The sequence below is a fragment of the Myotis lucifugus genome, unplaced genomic scaffold (genome assembly GCF_000147115.1).
Source record: "Myotis lucifugus unplaced genomic scaffold, Myoluc2.0 scaffold_318, whole genome shotgun sequence".
NCBI lineage: Eukaryota > Metazoa > Chordata > Mammalia > Chiroptera > Vespertilionidae > Myotis > Myotis lucifugus.
The window spans coordinates 762,614-764,364 of record NW_005871366.1 but is presented as its reverse complement, the minus strand read 5'-3'; the positions used below and the strand labels follow the sequence as shown (position 1 = coordinate 764,364).

The following is a 1,751-nucleotide window of genomic DNA, read 5'->3' as shown; positions in this document are numbered from 1 at the left end:
TGGTGACTGTGAACACCGGTTTCAGTGAGTCCTACACCCAGAGTAGAGATGGAGCAGTGAGCCTCTACCAGACCCTGCCCCTGCAGGAGCTTAATGTGGATTGACAGCCCAGACTGGAACCAGTGTGCTTGGGTGCAAATCACAGCTCTGACCTTTATCTGCTGCCTGGTCCATGGGCAAGTTATTGAACTGCTATGCTCCAGTTTCCTGTCTATGAAAGGAGGGTAATACCTACCCCATAGGTGTTGTGAAGAATAAATAGGTTAACATACTTAAAGAAGTTAGAACAATGCCTGGCACATACAAAGAGCAGTAAGTATTTGCTGCTCTTATTTATCATAAGATAATGATAAATATGATCATCATAATTCCCTGAGTTCTGCCCCAACGGACTATGGCCATCACATTGGCTGGGGAATCAGGACACCAGGCGTCTGTTCCCAGCTTTGGCAATGGCCATCTGTGTGACCCTGGGAAAATCACTTACTCTTTCTGAGCTTCAGTTTTCTTCTGTAAGTGTGAGAGGACTGGGCTACTGTGCCCTCTTTAAAGGGGTCCTTCCAGCTCATATTTGCCAGGCTTCTGAGATAGGGACCCAAAGTTCTATAGGGAACTTATGGCTTGAGAGAGATTTTAGGGGGATGGCACTTTATGACAAATACTTAAGATTTTAATTACCAAAAGTATTGATTCGTCCAGCATAATTTTCTGTGAATAAGCCCTACTGCTAAGAGTTTAAAAATTATTACAGATGCCACCACATGAGGGGAAAGTCTAAAGCACTGCCTTTCCCCTCAGGGAGCCTTTGTTTTTAGAAGGGGAAGGAGGAAACCGGGGGCTGAGAGCCAAGCCCAGAGGACTGAGGGGCTCAAATACTGGGGATTGGTCAGAGCGGGATGTTTGCCAAGCAGACGCGCTCAAAGCCCCTGATTGGTGAAGGCGTTGCTAAGGCAAACAGTGCCGCTCCCTCCAATTGGCCAGTTGGTGAAGGACCCGGAAGGCGGAGTACCCGGAGGAACTAGGAAGGAAGCTCCGCCCCCTCTCCTTACCGGGAAGAGGAAGGGGGAGGCGTAACTAGGGCCGGCATCCCTAGCAGCCGGGAAAACCCTCCCTAAGGTGCCCCGGCCGGACATCCTGAGGAGGTAGGTGGCCGGCTAGGAAGGTAGTCTGCGCCCAGGCAGCCAGCCCACCTGCACACAGTGCCGGGTTCCCAGGCCCTGGAACCCACGAGGGCTACTTCCTACTCGCCAGTGCGCCGCCTGCGGGAGGCCGGGCTGAGCTACGCCCCCACCCCGAGCGGGAGACAGCTGGCGGGAGGAATGCGAGGGCCCTGCCAGGCCGGCGGGCTGCAGGCGGGAGGCCGGCTCGGAGCCGGAGCCGGCCTTATATGGGCACGGAGGCCGCCCGCTTATCGAGTGGGCCGGCCTCCTGTCAGGAGAGCGAGGATGGACACCTGTCCCCTAGGATGAGGGGTACTGACCCGGCTCCACTCCACACCGGTGGGCGCCTACCACCTGTCCTTGGTGAGGAAGCGAAAGGGGCCCCCCTCCCCTCTCTGCCGGTCAAGTCCCTCCCCTTCCTTTCCCTCCGATGGGGGACCCAAACACACCTTGGTCTCCCCACTGCTGTCGGACTCAGACACCTGGTAGGTGAGGTCTGTCTCCTGAAAGCCCGTGGCACTCATCCTCTGGTCGGTGGTGGGGTCTGAGCGGGGCGGGGAGTCTGGCGAGTTGAGGCAGGTCTGAATCAGT

At 55.9% G+C, this 1,751-nt stretch overlaps 1 protein-coding gene across 1 annotated transcript in view; it reads right to left on the bottom strand.

Annotated features, from left to right (window-relative positions):
• SRF (serum response factor) overlaps positions 1 to 1,751 on the bottom strand; it is a 9,059-nt gene that overhangs the window by 5,894 nt on the left and 1,414 nt on the right. The window contains exons 3-4 of the mRNA XM_023764130.1: positions 1,610 to 1,751; positions 8 to 31 (exon numbers count right to left, since the gene is read on the bottom strand). The exon at positions 1,610 to 1,751 is cut by the window's right edge and continues 27 nt beyond it. Of these exons, the coding sequence (XP_023619898.1) occupies positions 8 to 31; positions 1,610 to 1,751 (166 nt within the window). The remainder of the gene's footprint in view (positions 1 to 7; positions 32 to 1,609) is intronic.